General features: G+C 45.9%; 1 protein-coding gene across 1 annotated transcript in view; it reads right to left on the reverse strand.

The window, feature by feature from the left end:
- Window positions 1-19,428, reverse strand: part of LOC140191504 (transcription factor CP2-like protein 1) — a 100,365-nt gene that overhangs the window by 14,397 nt on the left and 66,540 nt on the right. Inside the window, exons 10-14 of the mRNA XM_072248957.1 lie at window positions 17,749-17,859; window positions 17,568-17,668; window positions 11,760-11,814; window positions 6,845-6,938; window positions 2,301-2,391 (exon numbers count right to left, since the gene is read on the reverse strand). Of these exons, the coding sequence (XP_072105058.1) occupies window positions 2,301-2,391; window positions 6,845-6,938; window positions 11,760-11,814; window positions 17,568-17,668; window positions 17,749-17,859 (452 nt within the window). The remainder of the gene's footprint in view (window positions 1-2,300; window positions 2,392-6,844; window positions 6,939-11,759; window positions 11,815-17,567; window positions 17,669-17,748; window positions 17,860-19,428) is intronic.

Genomic DNA, 19,428 nt, shown 5'->3' on the forward strand with positions numbered 1-19,428 from the left:
GGACCACCGATATTCCATAATATAGATGTTAACTGCCTTTGACTTTTCAGTAGAAATTTTACGCGTTTATTCATCAATATGATGTGGGTTTCAGTTGTAAAGCCAGAATTTATCATTTATTTTTGGCCTACGGTTTAGGTTTCAACAATTGGTGGATGAATTGTCAGATATGATAAATAATGGGTCATTGTAAATTGTCACGTAATTAGGCTTGGGTTAAATTGAGAGTTACTGGGCGGCACAGCTTGAAGGCTTGGAAGGACCTGTTCCATGCTGTATCTCAAGCAATAAATAAAAAAAAATCACAGTACAGTACAGGCCTTTCGGCCCATAATGTGATGCCATTCTTTTAACCTACTTCCCTCCCACGTAGCCCTCCATTTTTCCCTCATTCATGTGCCTAAGAGTCTCTTAATGTATCTCCCTCTACCACCACCCCTGGCAGTGCATTCTATCCACCAATCACTCTCCATGTAACCTAACTCTGATATCCACCCTATACTTTCCTCCAAACACCTTACAATTATGACCCCTCATGTTGGTCATTTCCACCCTGGGAAAAAGTCTCTGGCTATCCATTCTATCTATGTCTCTGGTACACCTCTATCAAGTCACCTCTCATCCTCCTTTGTTCCAAAGAGCCCTAGCTCGCTCAACCTATCCCAAAGGTAGATTAAAGATCAGCTTTATTTGTCGTATAAAGTGAAAAGCATCGTCTGTATCGACAATCAGGACAGTCGTGCTGGGAGAAGCCCACAAGTGTTGACATGCTTCCAGCACCAACATAGCATGCGGTAGGGAAAACCTAGAATAGGTTACGTGGTCGGCACAACTTTGTGGGCCAAAGGGCCTGTAATGTGCTGTTTTCTATGTTCAATAGCATGCCCACGGCTTACTAACCCGAACTTGTACATCTTTGGAAAGTGAGAGGGAACTGGAGCAGCTAGTGGAAACCCAAGAAGTCACGGAGAGAACGTACAAACTTCTCACAGACAGTGGTGGGAATTGAACCTAGATTTTCGGATCACTGCTGCTGGAAAGTGTTTATGCCGACCACTATGCTATGCTGCCACCCTAACACAATCATAATATCCTCAGGAGATATGCTCTCTTATCCAGGCATCATCCTAGTAAATCTCTTCTGCTCCCTCTCTAAAGCTTCCACATCCTTCCTAAAATAATCACGGTCATATCTATTGATGCTCCCTTTTACGTTCAGATTTATTCGATTCCCAGTTCCTGTGGTGGGATTTGAACTCATCAGTGTCCCAGACATCACCGATGCTAATCCAGAAACTTCACCACAGTGCTGTCCACAAACACTATGGAATAGGGCTATTATTTATATTCAACACGTCTCTTCACCCCACCCCCTTTGATCAGCCCATCAGTATATAACTGTCTGCTCAGTCATTGAGCACAGAAACAGGCCCTTCGGCCCAATGAGTCTGTGCTGACCAGCAATTCCCCATTTACATCAATCCTTCATTTACTTTTGTGTGGGCACGTGGCCAAGTGGTTAAGGCATTGGACTAGCTACCTGAAGGTCATGAGTTCGAGTCCCAGCTGAAGGAACGTGTTGTGTCCTTGAGCAAGGCACTTAATCACACATTGCTCTGTGACGACACTGGTGCCAAGCTGTATGGGGTCCTAATGCCCTTCCCTTGGACAACATTGGTGTCGTGGAGAGGGGAGACTTGCAGCATGGGCAACTGCTGGTCTTCCATACAACCTCGCCCATGCCTGTGCCCTGGAGAGTGAAGACTTTCCAGGCGCAGATCCATGGTCTCGCAAGACTAATGGATGCCTTTACTTCATTTACTTTTATTCCTCTTACATTTCAGTAAACTTGCCCAGGATTCATCCACTCACTCACTTACCAACCTGCCTATGTCTGGGATGTGGGAGAAAATAGGAACACCCATGTGCTCTCAGAGTGAAGGGGAAAATGTCACAGACAGCACTGGAGGTCAAGGTTGAACCCAGGTCAGCTGCTCTACTCACTGTGCTTCTGTGCCGCCCATCTCCAGGTTCTGCTGGAAGTGCTCCTGAAGAAATTTACCCCAATCACCCCTGTGGGAGTGTTTCACATGTTAGTCACACTTTTTATTCCCAAATTGAACAGTTATCTATTGTTTCTAGTTCTAGCCTCCTCCACTTGGGAAACATTTCCACCACACCCTTGCTCCCGGCCTGTTCCATGCGCCTGAGACCAGTCTGGTGGTGATTGAATAGGACGGTACAGAAGTGAGGGTTCATCGACCGCCTGAGAGCTCCTGGTTCAAGGGCGGCTGCTTTACCTCAGACGGAGTGCGTTGTAGAGCCTGATGCCATCTGCTGGGCCGCAGATCTGGATGATGTCGTCACGCGAGAGTTTAAGTAAATCGGCACCTGCAGGTTCAAGAATGGAACTGTCAGTGAAAATTAGAGCAACCTCAGCTGCTATCTGGGGGAGGGGGGATCTCACCGAAAGCTATCAAATATTAAGAGGCCTAGATGGAACCGACGTGGTGAGAATGTTTCCTATAGTGGTGGAGTCTAGGACCTGTTGGAAGCAGTTGTTTTTTTTAAGCTTTTAATAAGGTATTAGTAGAATTAATAAGGTTTTTAGCAAGACTAAAACTGTAGTTACTAACATTTTTAACTCATATATTTTCACAATTGGTGGTGTTTGTCTCCACCTACTGGAGGCAAAGCAGTATAGCAGCTACATAACAGTTTACCACCATTTCATTTTTCATTGGGACGTGACACGTGCTGTGACTGTGCACATGTATCTTTTAACTGGCACACTGCTTACCTCAGGGGATTATTCACTGTTGGCTGCATTCCAGCAGAAGTGACCATTTTGCAGAAGACCTCTGTTCAGTCCACAAAGGTAAGCTTAAGTGTGTGAACTATATCAAGTACATAATTAATGTAGTGACTGAGTAAGTAAATAATTTAACTAATCAATTGGGGAAAAAGGAATAAAGATGTAATATGCTTAAAGAACAGTATGATAGAGGCAGTAAAGGGTATAACGAACAAATCTCCACGTTAAATGAGTGAGTGAGAAAACAGCATGAAAAGTAAATCTGTAGCGAGAGGCATTATCCAGAGTTGCAGGGTAGAATGTGACAAAGCGGTTGTGCACAGCAAGGGATCTTCGGTGGGCAGTTCTGCCAACCCAGTCGATGGTGTTAACAGTGTTGTCACTTATGCTGGAAGCAGCCAACAGTGAATAGGCCCCAAAACAGCGCCCCCTTGGAAACTCCAAGGAATTGCAAAATGGATATAACACTGACTCAACAGAGACCTCTGGTAACTCGTGTGATGGGTCCAGCAGCCATGTTATGACTTGCGCCCCCCAAAAAAAGCTGTGGAAGTGAAACACACACAAGAATAAAGATAGAGATTATGAAAGGAGACAGGAGGTTTTCCATCAACTACCAGAACCATAAAAAAATTGACAAATGGTCCTAAGAAATTCTAGTTCCTAAAAAAAGCTTAAAAAGTCTTGGGCTGATACAAATTGCATCAATACGATGGCATCCAAATTTTAGCCACCATGTTGTCTTTGCAGCAAAAAAGACAGTTAGAAAGGAGTAGTTCCATTAGACAGACGCAGCATGGATTCAGAAAGGGCAGGTCCTGTTTGACAAACTTACTGAAGTTCTTTGAGGACGTAATGAGTGCAGTAATTAGAGGGAAACAGGTGGATGTTGTATACTTGTATTTCCAGAAGGCGTTCGATAAGGTGCCGCACAAGAGACTTATAAATAAGATACGGATGCATGGAGTCGGGAGGAAGTGTATTGGCATGGATAGTGGATTGGTTAACCAATAGAAGACAGAGAGTTGGTATAAATGGGTGTTTCTCCGGTTGGCAGTCAGTGGTGAGTGGGGTGCCACAGGGGTCGGTGCTGGGCCCACAGCTGTTTACCACTTACATTGATGATTTGGAAGAGGGGACTGAGTGTAGCGTAGCAAAATTTGCTGATGACACTAAACTGAGTGGACAGAAAATGTGGAGAGTCTGCAGAGGGATATAGACAGGTTAAGTGAATGGGCCAAGGTCTGGCAGATGGAATACTACGTTGGTAAATGCAAGATCATCCACCTTGGAAGGAATTATAGAAGAGCAGATTACTTAAATGGTGAAAGATTACAGCATGCTGTTGTGCAGAGGGACTTGGGAGTGCTTGTGCATGAATTGCAAAAAGTTGGCTTGCAGGTACAAAAGGTTATTAAGAAGGCAAACAGAATGTTGGCCTTCATTGCTAGAGGGATTGAATTCAAGAGCAGGGAGGTCATGGCTAGACTGGTTCAAGCTGACAGGAAGGTGACAGTAACTCAAATAACCACGTGTTACAACAGTGATGTGCAGAAGAGCATCTCTGAATGCACAGCACATCGAACCTTGAAGTCCATGTTGAAGTCTTCCTTGGTAATGCTCTCCAACTCTTTCCGTGCTATATTGACAACTGCATTGGAGCTGCTTCATGCACCCATGCTGAACTCGTCAATTTCATCAACTTTGCCTCTAACTTCCACCCTGCCCTTAAATTCACTTGGTCCATTTCTGACACCTCCCTCCACTTTCTTGATCACTCTGTCTCCATCTCTGGAAACAAACTGTCGACCAACGTCTTTTATAAACCTACTGATTCCTACGGTTATTGTGACTATACCTCTTCCGACCCTGTCTCCTGTAAAAACTATTCCCTTTTCTCAGTTCCTTCACCTCCACCGCATCTGTTCCCAGGATGCAACTTTCCATTCCAGGACATCAGAGATGTCCTTCTTCTTCAAAGAATGAGGTTTCTCTCTCTCAAATATTGATGCTGCTCTCACCTGCATTTCCTCCTACTTCCCAAACATCTGTGCTCACCTCATCTTCCCGCCACCTTAACGGTGACCTCTTGCCTTTACCTATCCACCCACGAATCTCCACATCCAACACATTATCCTCTGTAACTTCCGCCATCTCCAAAGGGATCCTACCACTAAACATATCTTCACCTTCCCCCCACTGCCAACTTTCTGCAGGGATTGCTCCCTCCGTGATTCCCTTGTCCATTCATGATTCTCTCTCCACTATTCTCCCACCCCCTCCCCACCCCAGGCACTAATTCCTGCAAGTGGCCTAACTACCACACCTGCCCATACGCCTCCTCCCTCCATTCAGGGCCCCAAACAGTTCTTCCAGGTGAGGCGACACTTCATTTGCGAATCTGCTGGGGCTATCTATCTCAGCGGTCCCCAGCCACTGGGCTGCGGATCGGCACCGGGCCGCAAAGCATGTGCGACCGGGCCACGAGGAAACGATATGATTTGGCGATATGAAACGATATGAATCAGCTGCACCTTTCCTCATTCCCTGTCACGCACTGTTGAACTTGAAATAACCTCCCAAATCATACCAAATTAACACATAAAACCTAAAATAACAGTAACATATAGTAAAAGTAGGAATGATATGATAAATACACAGCCTATATAAAGTAGAAATAATGTATGTACAGTGTAGTTTCACTTAACAGAATTGGGAAGATTAAGCCAAAACCGATTTGTAGAGAAAAAATCGGCACGTACACGCATGCGCACACAGGTGCCCACGCAAGGCTTCGTGGTCATGGTAGTCTTTCTCAGGGTAAACACAAGTGTCCTGTATTTGACTGCTACATTTGTCCCTTATTTGGGAGTGAGAAAGTTGACAACCCTACTTGAACACCCCTCCCACTACCCGCCCCCCCCCCCCCCTCAGCCAGTCCTCAAGAATATTGTCAATATTAAACCGGTCCGTGGTGCAAAGGTTGGGGACCCCTGATCTATTGTGTCCAGTGCTGCCTCCTCTATATTGATGAGACTCGTCGTAGATGGGGGACCACTTCGTCAAGCACCTCTACTCCATCCGCCACAAGCGGGACTTCCCAGTGGCCAAACATTTTAATTCCAATTCCATTTCCCATTCTGACATGTTGGTCCATGGCCTCCTCTTGTGCCAAGATGAGGCCACTCTCAGGGTGGAGGAGCAACACCTCATATTCTGTCTGGGTAGTCTCCAACCTGATGGCATGAACATCGACTTCTCCTTCCAGTAAAAAAAATTTCCCTGTCCCTCTCCTCTTCTATTCCCCACTCTGGCTTCTTACCTCTTCTCACCTGCCTATCACCTCCCTCCCCCTGGTGCCCCTCCTTCTTCCCTTTCTCCCATTGTCCACTCTCCTCTCCTATCAGATTCCTCCCTCTCCACCCCTTTCCCTTTCCCACCCATCACCTTCCAGCTACCTTCTTTCCCCTCCCCACACCTTTTCATTGTGGCATCTTCCCCCTTCCTTCTCAGTTCTGAAGAAGGGTCTTGGCCTGAAACATCGGCGATTACTTTATTTCCATAGATGCTGCCTGATATGATGTAATTAAATATCCGAGAGAATTTCAACATTTTGAACACAGAAATGTAATAACACTTGGTAGATTAATAGGCAATATAACAAGGAATTGAAATTGTTCATATATTTACAGGCTAGATTGTGCTAAGAATTCCCACTGGAACTTTGGCATCTTGGTCACTTTCATTCTGGATCGCAATCCCATTTTTTTACCTCTTTCTCATTATCTCTCTCTCTCTCTCTCCCTCTCCCCCTGTCCCTCCTCCTCCCTCTCCTCCTCCCCCTCCCCTCCTCCTCCCCTCCCCTCCTCCCTCTCTCTCTCCTTCTCTTCCTCCCTCTCTTCCTCTCCCCCCTTTCTCTTTCTCTCCCCTCTGCTTGTCTCCCTTCCTCTTTCACACACACACACACACACACACACACACACACACACACACACACACACACAATCATGAAAAAACTGGGAGGTTTACCTGAGAAATTGGCAAACAGCTTACAGAAGGTGGTGAATCGGTGGAGATGAAGCCACTGTTGTGTTTCCTGAATTGTTAGCTTTGGTGACAGATGCTGCAAAGAGAGCGAAATGTGAGTAAAATGTATTTCTTCACAAATGGGAATTTTAAACTTATTCTATTCTTGGTGAAGGTTGTTGGAGGTGATACATCGTTCTGACTCGTATACCTATCACTATGGATTCTCTCTTTCAGCTTCACCCGGAGCATGTAGTAGTTCAAGTAGGCGGAGCACAGTAACGGGCCCCTCCAGCCCAATGAGCCCATACCAGCCAAGTACACCATGTAGCCATTAACTTAATAACCCGTAAGTCTACGGTAGTATAGCGGTTAGTGCAATCACTTTACAATGCCAGTGATGACCGATCGGGGTTCAATTCCCTTTATGGTCTGAAAAGAGTTTGTATGTTCTCCCTGCGACTGAGTGAGTTTCCTCCGAGTGCCTCGGTTTCCTCCCACAATCCAAAGCTGTCCAGGTTAGGCTTAGTAGGTTGTGGGCGTGCTATTTTGGTGTCAGAAGCACGGCAACGCTTGCAGACTGTCCACCGCAACTCTCGCTGATCAGATTCAACACAAATGATGCATCTCAGTGTATGTTTTGATGTACATGTGACAAATACACTGTGTGTTCCAATGTACATGTGACAAATAAAGCTAATCTTTCACACCCAGAGGATACCCAAGTCAGCATGGGGAGAAGGTACAACCTCCTGACAGGCAGAGGCTAAACTGAACCCGGGCCACTGGTGCTGTAATGACATTGCACTGACCACTATGCTACCGAGCTGCCCAGATCTTCTCAAAGGTGACTGGGCATGGGCAATAATTCAGACTGGCCCAAGAACTGAAGAACATTAATAGTGACTCTGAGGCCTCTTGTTCTGATTTGGGGTTTTATGCTCCTGTAATGAGTTTCATGGTGCAGTGGCTGGATCTATGGTAGCAAAAAGACTGGAGTGGTCAGTGAATTGAAATCCCATCGAGGCAGCACTTAGGGAACCTTCAATGTCAATGTTTGGTCACTAAATTACAGCACAAGACCATAAGGTATAGGAGCAGAGTTAGGCCATTCAGGCCATCAAGTCTGCTCCGGCATTTCATCATGGCTGATTTTTTTTCAACTGCATTCTCTTGCCTTCTTCCTTTAACCACCGCCCCCACTTACCAATCAAGAACCAATTTCTGCCTTAAATACACCCAATGGCTTGCCCTCTTTGACAATAAATTCTACGATTCCCCACTGACTGAAGGAATTCCCCCTCATCTCAGTTTTAAATGAAGACCTTTTTATTTTGAATCTGTGCCCCCAGGTCTTAGACTCTGCTATAAACTGTACCACAGCATGGTATTGTGATGGTTAGTGTTGTAGGTTTTCACACATACAATACGAAGACATGAGGCATTTTATGTTTATGAAAAAAAACGTACAACGCATTTATTGCACTCCAGAAAACTGAAAGCGTGTTAAAAACCCTTTACGTGATTATGTCATCACGTCAGACGCACCCCTTCAAGTAAAACCCCATCTCGGTATTGGTGGTTGTGAATTATGTACATTTCTACACCACACAGCCCCCCCGCCTCCCGCCAAGAGTTCACTAAAACTGGCATTGTGAACCTGCCAGGCTCGGGTCCTGTGCTCCGTGGGTGAAGTAACAGCAGATGCCTCTGGCTCGTCCAGAGGTGTGTCAACATGATGGTGGGGGCATGGCAGCAGAATCCTCTAAATCTTGGTGAGTGATCGACTGAAATACGTGCAGGTTTACCCCTCTTATCCATGATTAAAATCTCCTCGTTTCAAAACGTGGGACAGGCCATCGTAAGGGGGCCGAAGGGGACGTTGGTGTGCATCATGGCGGTCAAAAACAAACGGGCCAGAATGTGGGTCAACAGGAACCCAAGTGTGTTGTACGCCATGATGGGAGGTAGAAATAGGTGCAAAGGAATTGAATTTACTGAGGAGGGTGGAACGCTGTTGAGAGGCTGACTGGGCACTCGTTGAGTCAGGAATGAAATCACCTGCCACTCGTAACAGGTGCCCATGTACCAACTCAGCAGTGAACCACTGCAGTTCCTCTTTTGGGGCTGTTCTGAGCCCCAGCAGGACCCACGGGAGACGATCATGCCAACGCTCATCGGTCAGGGAAGCCCTTAGAAGATGCCTTAAGGAGTGGTGAAACCGCTCACATAGTCCATTGGACTGCGGGTGATATGCTGTGGTGTGATGTGGCCTAACACCGAGGTTCTGGGCCATTGCAGCCCAGAGGTCTGATGTGAATTGGGGACGCCGGTCAGAGGAAATACAGATGGGGTGCCAAACAGTGCGATGCAGGTGCTGATGAGCGCCCGAGCCACGTCTGCGGCCGTCATCGAAGCGAGAGGGATGACCTCTGGCCACCTGGTGGTAAGGAGCTGCGTGGAACCGTGGGAGGGGGAAGAGGACTAACAGGGTCCACAGTGACATGGTCAAACCGTCACTCAGGGACCTCAAAACATGCCAGTGGTGCCTGAACATGATGGTTAATTTTCGCCCACTGGCAATCCACACAGGCTGCAGTCCAGTCACACGAGTCCTTCCTAATGCTGCGCCAGACAAACTTTTATCACAGCCGTCTTGGGAATGTCCTCCGAACACACAAGCATCTCATGGTAGCCCCTAACTAGATCAGCTTTGGAAAAAATGAACTCTCTGGCTAAGCATGCGAAGGAGTCTTGGATGTGTGGGACTGGGTAACGATTGGAGGTGATGGCAACCACCACCAGACTTAGCAAGGGGTGAAGCCCAGGGACTATTTGACCAGCGTACAATGCCCAGTCTTTCCATGTTGCCAGCTATTCTGGGTCCAGTCTATGCACACGGGCACGGACCGGCGGGCCAGTTGTGGGAATGTGGTGCTCAACCCCATGTTCTGTGACTGTAGTGGAGAATGTGGGCTTGGTGAGGTTTGGGAGTTCACTCAGCAGCCGAGTAAACTCACACGTGCTGGTATGTGTGCTTGACAGAGTCGATATGGGAACTTACTGGGGGAGCAGGGTAATGACCCTAAGTCCTTGATAGCCACAAGCCTTAAGGTTGATTGATAATCCTTGTGCACACAAGATCACAAGACAAAGGGGCAGAAGAAGGCCATTCAGCCCATCGAGTCTGCTCTGCCACTCCACCATGAGCTAAACTATTCTCCCATCTATTTCCAATTTCCGGCTTTTTCCCCATATCCCTTGATACCCTGACTAATTAGATACCTATCAATCTCCTCCTTATAGGACATCTGCACCGAGCAGAGGTCTATCCTCATTAGCCAGGCCGAGCTCTCATGTGTAACGTGGTCCACTGAAGCAGAGTGTCACCCATCCTGTCCCATAAGTCTGGACCTTGCTTCTGTTGGTGGCCTCCAGCGAGGTTCTGTCACCCTTTGCCTTCTCACTAACAGGTGATGCTGGCAGTACACTCACTTGAACACACGTGTCACACAGGAAGCGATGCACTGAGAGAGTGTCCGTAATGAACAGTAGACGTCCCCGGCAGCGGGAACCCACGGTGTTCCCAGACCTCCGATGTCCCGACGTTCTGGCACTGTTGACGCTGCAAGGTAGTCAGCACTTGCTAGTGTTTATACCAAAGCGAGTTGGGTAAAAGCACTGGCCCGGCTTCGTCTGTTTCACAGCCGCAGGCGTTCTTGAGTTGGGGGCCTTGCTGACCGGGCTTATTGAGGTAGAGAAAGGAGGAGAAATGATACACCGGGTGAGTGTAGACTGTCAGCCATCTTAGCAAGCTCCCTATAGTCCATCATGGGTGCATTAGCGAAGTCTATGTGAACTTGATCAGGCATTTGCTGCATGAAGAGTTCTTTAAAAATAAAACAAGGATGGTGATTTCCCAGCAGAGACAGCATGTGGTCCATTAGCTCCGATAGGTTACCAGCACCGAGAACGTATAAGTAGAGCAACTGTTTAGTGTGCTCAGGCTCCGACAGTCCAAGAGTCTGTAAAAGGCAAGTTTTCAGTGATTGGTATTTATCGTGTTCAAGTGCTCCCAAAACTCCAGCAGTTCCAAAGTGACTGCATTGGCCGACAAGTTCAATAACTCTGAAATCGTCCCAGAGCATCGGGGTCACCAATGTAAGCTTTCACAAATAAAATGACATGAGGACATTAAAAAAAACGTACAACTCATTTATAGAACTCCAAAAAACTGAACACAAAAGCAGAGATAAAACCCTTTACACAATTACGTCATCACGTCAGACCAGCCACTTAAAGTGAACCCCCAACTCAATGTTGTGAATTATGTACGTTTCCACCAATTACGTTACCCTACACCGTAATGCTTTACAGCCCGAGTAACCCAGGTTCAATACTGGCTACTGTCTGTAAGGAGTTTGTACATTCTCTCACTGACTGCATGGGTTTACTCCAGGTGCCCCAGCTTCCTCCCACATTCCTAAGACTTAAGGGTTTGAATTAGTACATTATGCTATGTTAGTACTGGAAACATGGCGACACCTGTGGGCTATTTCCAGCACATCCTAAGATGGTCATTGATGCAAATGATGCAATTCACCATATGTTTCAATGTTCTGATATGCATGTGACAATTAAATCTGATCTTTATCTTTAATCTGCTATTGATGGAAGCATGTTCTCCATATCCACTCTATCCAGAACTTCCAGAATCTTCAGTATGCACCATGTTTTAGGAAATGGAATTAGTATACTTGATGGTCAACATGGACTCAGTGGGTCTATTTCTGTGCTGTATTATGTGCAGCGAAGGAATTTCTGCTCCTTGTCTGGTCCAATCCCAGTCTACATTATTGGCTTATTTTGTCCTCTGAGGCTAACCATAGTGGCCGGATGTTAGAACTAGAATGCTGACCTCCACTGTGTTTTGTCCCACCCGGTCTCCCTGGTGAGTGGGGGGTGAATAACTCCTGCAACAAAAGAAACATCTGTCAGACACAGCTCAAACCTCTTGGGATGCAGGATTAGTATCAGTAAAGTACACATGCAGGAAAATGTTATCCAGTGATCACTGCTCCAGTCACAGCTACACAGAAATCTATCCTGTGACACCATCACAAATATACCTTCAAAGTTCAAAGCAAATTTATTGTCAAAGTACATATATGCCACCATATACTACCTTGCGTTTCATCTTCTTGCGGGTGTTTACAGGAAAATAAAGAAATAGAATACAATGGTTTGACTCGAACTAGATGGCCAGAACGGCCTGGTTCTGTGCTGTACTTTCCTATGACTCTATGAATTTATGAAAAACTATACTTAACAAATACTGACAAACATCCAATGTGCAAAAGAGAACAAACTGGCAAATAATAAATTCAAATGTCAATAAATAATACTGAGTTGTAAAGTCCTTGAAAGTGAGTTTCTAGGCGGTGGAGTCAATTCAGTGTTGATGTGAGTGAGGTTATCCCCACTGGTTCAGGAGCCTATGGTTGAGGGATAATAACTGTTCCTGAATCTGGTGGTGTGTGGGACCTAAGACTCCTGTACCTCCTGCCCAATGGTAGCAGTGAGAAGAGAGCACGGCCTGGATGGTGGGGGTCCTGCTTTCTTGGGGTAGCACTCTTTGTAAATGAGCTCAATGGTGGGGAGGGCTTTGCCTGTGATTAACTGGCACGCAACCCCAGGATCATCCAAACCCTTGCTCTTCGCGAATTACAAGCTGATCTCCACCTCTGTCCACCTGGTTCAAATAACCCAGGCAATGTGTCCTGTTCGCTGTCACACTCTTTAGTTGTTGGTTTGTGAACTGCCAGCCTGTGGACGTAAAGAACTTTGGGCCATTACCCTGTACCCTCAGTAGGTCCCCAACATTGGCTCTGTCTAGTGCATACATGTGAATTCACTTGCCTGTTGGGCAAATTCCCAAACCTCACTGAGCCCACATTTTCCACTACAGTCACAAAACACGGGGTCAAGCACTACATTTCCACAACTGGCTCACCAGTCCATGCCCTTGCACATAGACTAGACTCAGAAAAGCTGGCCAGCACTGAGTTTGCCAGCATGGAAAGACTTGGCATTGTACGCAGGTCGAATAGCCTCTGGGCTTCACCCTTCTACATGGTCCCTAAGCCCGATGGTGGTTTCCATCCATATGGCGATTACCGCCTCCTTAACGAGGCCACCACCCCGATCGTTACCCGTTCCCACATATTCAAGGCTTTTAAGCATGTTCAGCTGGAAAGATAATTTTTTCTTGAGGAGACTTAGTCGGGGGCTACCATCAGGTGCCTGTGTACACAGAGGGCGTACCCAAAACTGCTGCCATAACCCCGTTTGGCCTATTTAAGTTTCTGCGCATTTCATTTTGACAGAAAAATGCAGCACAGACCTTCCAGTGACTAATGGGATCTGTGTTAAAAGACTTAAGGTTTTCTTTCTGTTTACCGTGATGACATACTTGCTGCCAGGGCATCCAAAACCGAACACTGATCATATCTCCGCATACTTTTCAAGCGCCCGATCCATCATGAGCTGATTATTAACCCCGTGAAATGCCAGTTCAGGTTGTCCACTATTGACTTTCCTGGCCACCACAACTCTGCAGAAAGTGCAACACCCCTACCGTCAAAAGTTGCCGCTGTTATGGACTTTCCACTGCCCCGCATTACCAAAGCACAAAGAGTTTTTGGCTATGGTGAATTCTATCACCGTCTCATTCTATGAGCTGCTGAACTTATGCTCCCCTTGTATACTGTCCTTAAAGGCAGCGCCCCTAATCACATGCTCGAGTGGTCAGCGGACACGACCCACCAAACAAGCTCTTTCAAACATGACCCTACTGGTGCACTCGCTCCCCAGATACCATAGAGTATGCTGTGGATGCTGTGCACAACATATGGCAGCTGCTCGCTTTCTTCAGCTGGCTGCTCCGCATGACCCCCCAACCCCAGATGGGAAGTGCAGCAACTTTTTGATGCGAGCTTCTTGGTCTCTATCTGGCCACCCACCATTTTTATTTTCTAATGGAGGGTCAGCACTTCACAGCGTTCATTGACCACAAACCCCTCATGCATGTGATGGTCAAAGCTTCAGACCCGTTGGTCTGCACGGCAGCAATGCCACCTAGAATTCATGACAGGCATACAGCACACTGAAGGGAAAAATAATACTGTGGCTGATTGCCTCTCGCAGCCTGCCATCGATGTCATACACGTAGGGGTTGACTTTGCCAGCATGGCAGCCGACCAGTCAACCAACCCAGAGGTCCAGGCTTACAAGAGAGCATTCGTGGGCCTGCGGTAGGTTGACATCAAGTTCAGGGTCGCAGGAATTTCTCTCCTGTGCGGTGTCTCATCCGGTCACCCTCACCCCATAATACCTGCAAACCGGAGGCCTAGTGTTTTTAATTCCATTCACGGCCTCTCGCATCCGGACGGGAAGGCTTCACTGAAACTGGTTGCTTTAACGTTTGTGTGGCATGGCCTTAGGAAGGACATGCAAGACTGCAGTGCAACCTGGGTTGTGTGTCAGCAGGAGAAAACTAACCGTCACATTCATGTACCATCAGCACCTTTCGAGGACCCTGAGCTACAGTTTAACCACACCAATGTGGACTTGATTGGTCCTTTCCCACCTGGTGGTTTTGCACATCTCCTTACAATGGTGTACTGTACCACCAGATGGCCGGAGGTTTCCCTCTAGTATTGGCAATGACTGTGGACATGGTTTGGGCATTCATCAACACCTGGCTCGCTCCGCTCAGCACCTCATCTGATGTTTCTTCCGACCATAGTCCCCAGTGTACATGAGACCTCTGGGCCACAATGGCCCTGAACTTTGTCATTAAATTGCATCACACCATGGCGTATCACCCACAATCCAATGGCCTGTGCAAGCACTTTCACTGATGGGCCTCCCTGATAGACATAATCATCTCCTGTGGGTCCTGCTGGGGCTCAGAACAGCTCCAAAAGGGGACCTGCAATCCCCTGCAGCCGTGTTGGTGTACAGACAGCCACTACAGGTGCCGGATGATTTTGTTCCTGATGCCACAATCTCCCCATCTGTGCCTCAGCAGCATCTGCCTCCCGTGTAAACTCAATTCTTCTACACCTGTTCCTGCCTCCCATCAGCACTCTTGGGTTCCTGTTGACCTAACTTCCACCTCGTTTGTTTTTGTCTGCCACGATGCACATCAATGCCCCATTAAGCTCCCTTACAATGGCCTGTTGCGCATTTTGGAACAGGGCTAAACAACTTTTGGAAGGGTAAACCTGAATGTATTTCAGTAGATCACCTTAAACCAGCCCACCAAAACCTTGATGGTTCCACTATCATTCCCCCTGCATCACAACATGACCATGTGTGTGTCAGCACAACCCTGGATGAGCCAGAGGCACCTGCTGTTACTCCAACCAAGGCGCATAGGACCCGAACCAGGTGGTTCGTACGAGCTCTAGGCAGATTCACAATGCGGTTTTGATGAATTCTAGGGGGGGGCTGTGTGAGGAAATGTAGGTTGAAGCGTAATAACTATTCCTGAATCTGGTGGTGTGGGAGCCAAGGCTCCTATACCTCTTGCCTGATGATAGTAGTCAGAAGAGAGCATGTCCTGGATGGTGGGGTCCTTGATAATGGATGTTGCATTCTGTAGCAGCGCCCTCTCTACCTCTGTCCACCCGGCTCAAATAACCCAGGGAATGTGTCCTGTTCGCTGTCACACTCTTTAGTTGTTGGTCTGTGATATGTACATGCTTGTCAAAGGCTGTGTAGGGTCATGTAATGAGCGACAGATGACACATGTTGTTCGTAATAGAAGCTGTTTGACATAATTCACAAACACTGTTATTGAGTTGTGTTCACTTTAAGAGACAGTGTCTGATGTAATGACGTCAGTGTAAGGCGACTGTTTTTGGGTTTGTTCTTCATGGAAGTAAAGGGCTGTGGGTTTTGTTGAGCACGTAAAATGACCCTCACATATTTTATTCACAAAATTCTACAGCTGTTTAGAGCACAGTTATCTTGATGGATAAATGTTAAGCCTGAACACCAAAATGTTCTGGTTGGATGTGAATGCACTGTTGTAAGCACCTGGTAAAAGTCATGCATAGAGCCCAGTTCATCACTGGAAGAGCCCTCCCCACCATTGAGCACATCTACGCGGAGCACTACCACGAGAAAGCAGCATCCATCGTCAAGGAGCCCCACTGTCCAGGCCATGCTCTCTTTTCACTACTGCCATTAGGAAGAAGGTACAGGAGCCTCAGTTCTCACACCACCATGTTCAGGAACAGTTATTACCCCTCAACCATCAGACTCTTGAACCAGAGAAAATATCTTCACTCAACCCACCTCTGAACAGATTCCACTTCAAGGCCTCTATAACTCATGTTCTCAATGTTTATTACTTATTATTATTATTATTTTGTTCTTTAATTTTTTAATTTGCACAATTTGTTGTCTTTTGCACATTGGTTGTTTGTCCATCTTTGACGAGTGTGATTCTATTGTGTTTCTTTGTATTTACTGTGTATGCCTGCAAAAAATGAATCTCAGGGTAGTATTTGGTGACATATATGTACTTGAAAAATAAATTTGCTTTGAAATCGTTCTGAACTTTGAGATACAGTAGGTTTGAAGCACATAATTACTGTATGAGTATCTTCCAACCACTGCAGTTTTTTTGGTGAATCTTCTCTGCTTTTATTGGTAGAGATTGTTGTACTTTCTTTCTTCACTTTGTTTCCTTTTCTGCACAGCAGATATTTGCTGTGAGCCTAGATATATGCCCCATTCTGTCTCCAACACATTGGCTAATGCACAGTTCTTAACAGTCTCATCAGCGTTGCCAACACCAGGTGACATCATTTAAGCTGAACAGAGCAAAGTTTTAGGGGAGATGTCAGATTCATAAGAGATTGTGCAGATGCTGAAAATCTTGAGCAACACACACACACACACACACACACATGAGCTTAGCAAATCAGGCAGCATCTATGAAGAGGAATGAACAGTTGTCAGTTTGGGCCGAGGCCCTTCATCGGGACTGGAAAGGGTGGGCAAAGAAGCGAGGATAAGGAGGTTGGAGCGCAAGTTAGCAGGTGACAGATGAGACCAGGGGGATGAAGTAAGAAGTTGGGTGGTGATAGGTGGAAGAGGTAAAGGGCTGAAGAAGATGAAATCTGAAAGGAGAGACAGTGCACCATGGGAGAAAGGAAGGAGGAGGGGAACCAGAGCTACCAAAATTACTGTAATTTAGAGAAATCAATGTTCATGCCATCAGGTTGGATAAATAGTTTTTTTTCCCATAGAAAGTGGTAGGTGCCTAGAATGCTCTGCTGAGGGTAGTGGTAGAAGCTGATACAATAGGGACATTTAAGAGACTCGTAGGTAGGCAGATGGAAGTAAGAAAATGGAGTAAGGGTTATTTACTGTTTAGGAAGGAAGGGTTAGATTGATCACGGAGTAGGTTTATATGGGTAGGTACAACATTGTGGGCTGAAGGGGTCCATACTATGGTGTACTGCTTGATATTCTATGTTCTATGTTCTCCTTTAGAAGAAATTGTTGCCTTTGTCAACAACATCTAACATTTCAAATGATTCATTAGAAGGGGAGGGTTGATGACAAGATTTGGCAGCTTTGCTTTGACAGATTGGAGCTGTCAATATTTATGCACTAAATCATAGAGATGAGGTCAGGGACAACTTACCCCTCAGTGCTGTTGAATGGGACTGGAGAGCTTGGGCTGTAGCTCGGACTTCTGGTTGGGCTTCTGCTTGAGCAGGGCAAAGTGTCAGGCCAAGGAGAACACTGAGTGAAGCAAAGAAGGCCGATGAGTCAAACGCCAAGAAAGTATCGGAAAGTTCGCTGGGAGCCTGTTCCGACCTCACCTCAGTCAGGACTGTAGCCTCATATGCTAGCTGGTACTTGGACCTCTCCTGTGGAGACAGTTTCTCTATTTTCTCTTTATCAGTCTTCAGTTTTCTGTCTGCACCTTTGGTCTGGAATTTAATGAATAATCATGTTGTTATTATTTTGTGTTTTACACTTATTTGCTATGTACAAATTGATATTTGGACTTCGTGCTTTACAGCAGTACCTACCAATGTTCCCGCTAATTTGTAATGACCAGTGTGTGCAAAAATCTTGTGCTGTACAATTTTTTGCCCAGTGACAACAACATGTGCGCATTGAATTTTTTATATAGAGGTATTCATTAAAACAGCTAGCTAAACACTAAGTATTTTGATCTCGGGGATTGATCGTTTTCGCTCTCATTCATCTGCTCTCTCCCAAAACATATGTAGCAGGCCTGTACAGGGCAATGAAGGATTTTCTCACTGGAGCTTTTGCATACCATCCATATGTGATTTGCTTGTTAAATAATGCTTTAAAAAGTCTAGTTTCCAAATATCACTCCACTTCTTCCCACTTGCAAATTCTAGTGGCGACAATTTCTACTGTTTCATTGAGCCACTCAGTTTTAACTGAACTAGCTTTAACTTTTGTGTTTCATGCCCTTTGCTTCTTTGGAATCCGACATTGTGAATCAATAATTTCTTCAATAAAAACAGTATAAATAAGCTATTTCTGAAATCTGCAGACAAATCATCACAACCTCCACATTGTCAACACCGTCCAAATCAGAAACCAGAATAGGAAATATGATTGCGTATGATCGTGAAATATACTTAACATGCCAACAAGGTACAGGGTGACAACCTTTTGTGCGCAGTTTAAATTCCTTTGTGCGCTGGTAGCAAAAGATGTGTGCACGCACATACACACACCTTAGGGGGAACATTGGTACTCACTTGTCAACAAAACAGGCCTTCAATGGTTGTAAACTGCTTTGTGACATCCTAAAATTGTGACAGATGCAATGGAAATACAATTTTCTTTAAACTCCAACTGGGTACTTCCATTCAAATCCTGTGAAAATGACATCTATTAGTCCAGAATCTGTTTATTCAAATGTTCAATTTAGGAGACACCTCAATATTTGAACAAAACATACAAAAATCTGGAGGAATTCTGCAGATTAGGTAGCATCTATGGAGGGGAATAAACAGTTCTACAAAGCCCTGGTTAGACCACACTTGGAATACGGAGTTCAGTTCTGGTTGCCTCATATAGGAAGGATATGGAAGCTTTAGAAGGTGCAGAGGAGATTTACCAAGATGCTGCCTGGATTAGAAAGCATGGTCTTATGAGAATAGGTTGAATGAACTTGGGCTTTTCTCTTCAGAGTGAAGGAGGATGACAGTGACTTGTTAGAGGTCTACAAGATGATAGGAGGCATAGGTAAGAGTAGACAGCCGGAAACCTTTTCCTAGGGCTAATACCAGGGGGCATGAAGGAAAATATAGGGGGGATGTCAGAGGAAAGTTGTTTATACATAGACTGGTGAGTGCATAGAACACCCTGTCAGGGGTGGTGGTAAATGCAGATACACTGGGGCATTTACAGAACTCTTAGATAGGCACATGGATGATTGAGAAATAGAGAACTATACAGGAAGGAGGGATTAGATTGATTTTAGGGTAAGTTAAAAGGTCAGCACAACATTG

Source organism: Mobula birostris, chromosome X (genome assembly GCF_030028105.1).
Source record: "Mobula birostris isolate sMobBir1 chromosome X, sMobBir1.hap1, whole genome shotgun sequence".
Lineage (NCBI taxonomy): Eukaryota > Metazoa > Chordata > Chondrichthyes > Myliobatiformes > Myliobatidae > Mobula > Mobula birostris.